This window comes from Chanos chanos, chromosome 13 (genome assembly GCF_902362185.1).
Source record: "Chanos chanos chromosome 13, fChaCha1.1, whole genome shotgun sequence".
Taxonomy (NCBI): Eukaryota; Metazoa; Chordata; class Actinopteri; order Gonorynchiformes; family Chanidae; genus Chanos; species Chanos chanos.
Window position 1 is genome coordinate 22,814,589 of NC_044507.1, and position 4,178 is coordinate 22,818,766.

Consider the following 4,178-nt stretch of genomic DNA (forward strand, 5'->3'; position numbering starts at 1 on the left):
GTGCGTCTGTCTTGTCAATGATTTTACAAATTCATGCCATCCTCTTTGTGTGACAGTCATGCTCGCCAATCAGAAGTGCCATGCTCCTCGCCTACCAGGCATACTAACCAATCACAAGTGACCCACGGCGACTAAGCATACGCCCACCAACAACAAACACGTCAAACCCAAGGAAAACGTCATATTCGTGGTGCGGAAAATGGCCTCTGCTGAGCCAGAAGCCACGTTTGACTTTTTTTTTAGCTTTTTTTAAATTTAATCATTATTACTTTATTTATTCAACTTAACACAGTCACAGCTTTTGCGATATTCTAAGTTCGGTTGTTCTAGGCTCTGTACCTAGTAAGGGATAATGTACAGCGAGCCAGTCATTATGAAAGGGATAGTGTAGCGAGCCGCTCATTACACGATTACTTACCAAAGAAATCAATCGTTTGTCACAAAATATTGTTTAAAAAAATGATTTTATTGCTAAAAAAAAATAGTTCCATAGCAACGGTCTGTTATACATAGCAGCAGTCTCCTACACAGAAATAACAGACCGAAGAATGCCGTATTTGACCAATCAGGATCGAGTATTCAACAAAGTCGCGTAATAACGCGAAATAAACCCTGACAGAGTGATGCAGGTCTTTAATCAGCTTGAAGAGGTTTATTTCGCTATAATGGCCGGCTCGCTGTACAGTATCCCGCTAATTACATGGCTACTCACTAAAGGAATCAATCATTTGACACTAAATACTGATTTAAAAATGATTTCATTGCTTCCGCTAAAACAAACAGTTTCATAGCAACGGTCTGTTTTACATAGCAGTGGCCTGCTATACAGAAATAACTGACCGTACAGTGCCGTAATTGACCAATCAGAATCGAGTATTCAACAAAGTCGTTCAGTAATGCGAAATAAACCCCAGGGTCCTGCATCACCCGGGTTTATTTTTCATAATGAGCGGCTCACTGTACATTATCCCGCTTCTTACACGGCTACGTACTAAAGAAGTCAACAATTTGACACAAAATATTGATCCAAAAATTATTTCATTGCTTCTGCTGAAAATAAAAGTCCGTTAATGATCAGAACTGCGTCCATCAGCGGTCTGCTATTCAGAAATAACAGATCGTAGAATGCCCAAATTGACCTATCCGAATCGAGCTGTGTTATTAAAAAAAGTAATAAATAGCCTACCTTTTGGAAGCAATGTCTTTTAAGTTCTCATCCTTGCATTAGAATATAGAGCAGGTAATATTTTGATGGTATGTCATGTTGTAACGCTCCATCTCGTGTTTTAAATCTATTACACAGTGAATATTGAACTGAAGCCTGACTTTAAAAAATTATATTGCAAATCAAGTTGCACTCACAATATCTGTCAGAAAAATTGTAATTAGATATTTTCCCCAAATCTTGCGCGGCCCTATTCCACATCCAGTCATATCAGTTCTTTGACCTAGATCCAAGCGAGGAATATGTAAAGGAATATTTCAGAAAACACAAGTGTCATCAGTCAGTTTCTGGTTGGCATTTAACAGGCCGAGGCTTTGTGAGTATGTAGATCTCTCATTCTGACCCTGCTCTCTTGGGGTCAGTTATACATCATACATATACATATACATGTATTGTGCCGTGTATGATGTTCTCACTGATCACTGATTGACTGGCCTCATGGACAGACCATGTAAGTGTTAGGCATTAGCTAAAATACACAGTCCACATGGATCACTGGACTGTAGCACGGAACCGTTCCCGGAGGCCCACTGAAGTTTGGACACGTTAAGTGCTGTTTGCATCCCTACCTACACTTACAGTAGAAATCGTATTTACACATCGTACTGATGTTTTGTAGTTGGTGTATGAAATCATACTGATGTTTTGTAGTTGGTGTATGAAATCGTACTGATGTTTTGTAGTTGGTGTATGAAATCATACTGATGTTTTGTAGTTGGTGTATGGAATCATACTGATGTTTTGTAGTTGGTGTATGGGCCAAAAGCCCTTTTTACACTTTGAGCTTGGTGTCCCCCTGCCCCTCCCCCTTCATTGTTCCTCAAACCTCTAATTAAGTCCAATTATACATGAATACATTTTGCATAAACAGACTTGTCTTGATAAGTGGCAAGTAATATTTCTCACTCTCATTCACAGTCTCGTCATCATGGCTCATCTAACTGTCCAATCACGGCAGGGGCCTGGGCAGACTCTTCCTCTCCGCTTCTCAAACAGCCCTCTCTGCTCATGCACTCCCTCAGACACCTGGCACATTATATTTAGATGAGAATACGGGACTGACTATTTCTACTGGTCCAAAATGAGCCAAGACCAGAGGAGGGTGAGGGGGATAGGGGTAAGGGAGATGAGGTGTAAAGGAGGGAGAGGGCAGGTGCTTAGGTGTAGCGATGCCCAATAGCAGGACAGAGGGCAGGGCTGGGCAGAGAGTAGGCAGGGGGACAATGTGGTGTATTTAAAGGGAAGACACACACAGTGGCCATCCAGTTCTTTCGCGAGTCTGTCTTCTCTTCTCTGCCTGTTCAGTTGCTTCTCCGTTTCTTCACTGTCTGCAGAGCGCGATGCTGGGGCGGGTTCTCCTGCAGATCTCACTGCTCCTCTGGCTGACACAGCAGAGCTCACAGGGAGGTAAGAGACAAGGAAATACCTACCACATGCCTACTATAACTGACAAAACTGGTGAAGGGAGAAGGAGAGACTAATGAAGAATGTGACAGGAGAAGAAAGGAGAGGTTTATTGCATGAGGTTAGAAGGAGAGTAAGAATACTGGTGAACAATGAAAGACTGTTAGGTATGACATTTGGTAAAATATGAAGCAATGTAAGTTCAAACTTTTTTTTTTCTAAAGTAGTTTCAAATGGATGGAAATTGATAAAAGTTAGCTCAATAAAGGTTACGCAATGATTTCACTGAAACTATTCACTTGCAAGTATTGAGACAATACCTTGGAACATCTAAATAACTTCACAGAAACAATGCACAATAAATAGATGACCATTAGATGACAATAGATGACAATAATGCTGACCATTAAAAGACAGTTAATATCAGTTTGCAACAATGTAACTGAGTTTAATTTTATAAAAAGAAAAAAAGTCGAAAGATTTGGCTTTTTTAAAGATATAAATAAAATGAGATGAGTCAGTGCCGTCACTGTTGGTGGCACAACTCTGGGTTTTATTCAAACTCTATACAAACCCTATCCAGTCACAAATTAAAATTTAGTCTGTCACCCTCTCAAACATGTGAAGTATGCATCCTTTTCATACAGCAATAAAATTAACCACCGCTGGCCTGTTAGCCCACATTAAGACGTCTATCTTAATGTGGGTTAGTAGTAAAATGTGTGTGAAGTGGGAATCATTTCTGTGTATTTCATTGCCAGCTCTGAATGTGTGCATACATTAAGTTAAGAGGGAACTCAAGGACAGGTGATCTTTCCGGTCAAACACACTCCTCCTCTGGCATAGTGCATACAGCACACACACACACACACATACTCAGATAGCCAAGACCAGAACCACATCAAACAAACCCTCTCAGGAACATCAAGGAAAGCCCACATTTCAGTCTAACTCAGGAGAGAGTGTGTAACAAACTCAACTCTTGTGTGATGATGCCACCCCTCTGCAGCCGGCGCCAGCCAGGCCTGTCACACCAGGGCACTAGGAGCAGACCGAGGACGAGACGGCAGTGAATCAGTTATCACATGACATCTGCGTCTGGTCCAGTTTTTCTCACTGGGACAGTGACGGGGATGGTCATTGGTGTGATATGTGTCCGGGTGAATTTGAGGCTTAGGGTAATGAAACTGGGAGACACCAGGGAAAGCAGGTTGTTCTGGTGCTGGTAAATCTACTGATGCACATCACAGAATGTCACTGTATTGTGTCTGAAACTGAGGTAGGTTCTGAGGCACACAGAAAATTTAGGGTTGAGGAACTAGTCAGAACACAGATAATACATACACATGGTTTGTTTAAACATCAAATTCTGTAAGCCTTGATTTAATATTTTCTATTGTTATTGATAACTGCATTATCGATGTGCTTAGACCAAATCTCTGAGAAATCCTGTTTCAACAAACTGATGTGCCAACTTTTTAAATACCTCCCCTGCTACACAACAAAAAACGAATTTCATAATTTTCATCAATCCACCACTTTTTCAGGT

The 4,178-nt window shown here is 41.0% G+C and overlaps 1 protein-coding gene across 1 annotated transcript in view; it reads left to right on the forward strand.

Moving 5' to 3' along the window:
• Nucleotides 1-2,565: 2,565 nt before the first annotated feature.
• LOC115826096 (glycine-rich cell wall structural protein 2) overlaps nt 2,566-4,178 on the forward strand; it is a 13,999-nt gene continuing 12,386 nt past the window's right edge. Inside the window, exon 1 of the mRNA XM_030789772.1 lies at nt 2,566-2,632. Within this exon, the coding sequence (XP_030645632.1) occupies nt 2,566-2,632 (67 nt within the window). The remainder of the gene's footprint in view (nt 2,633-4,178) is intronic.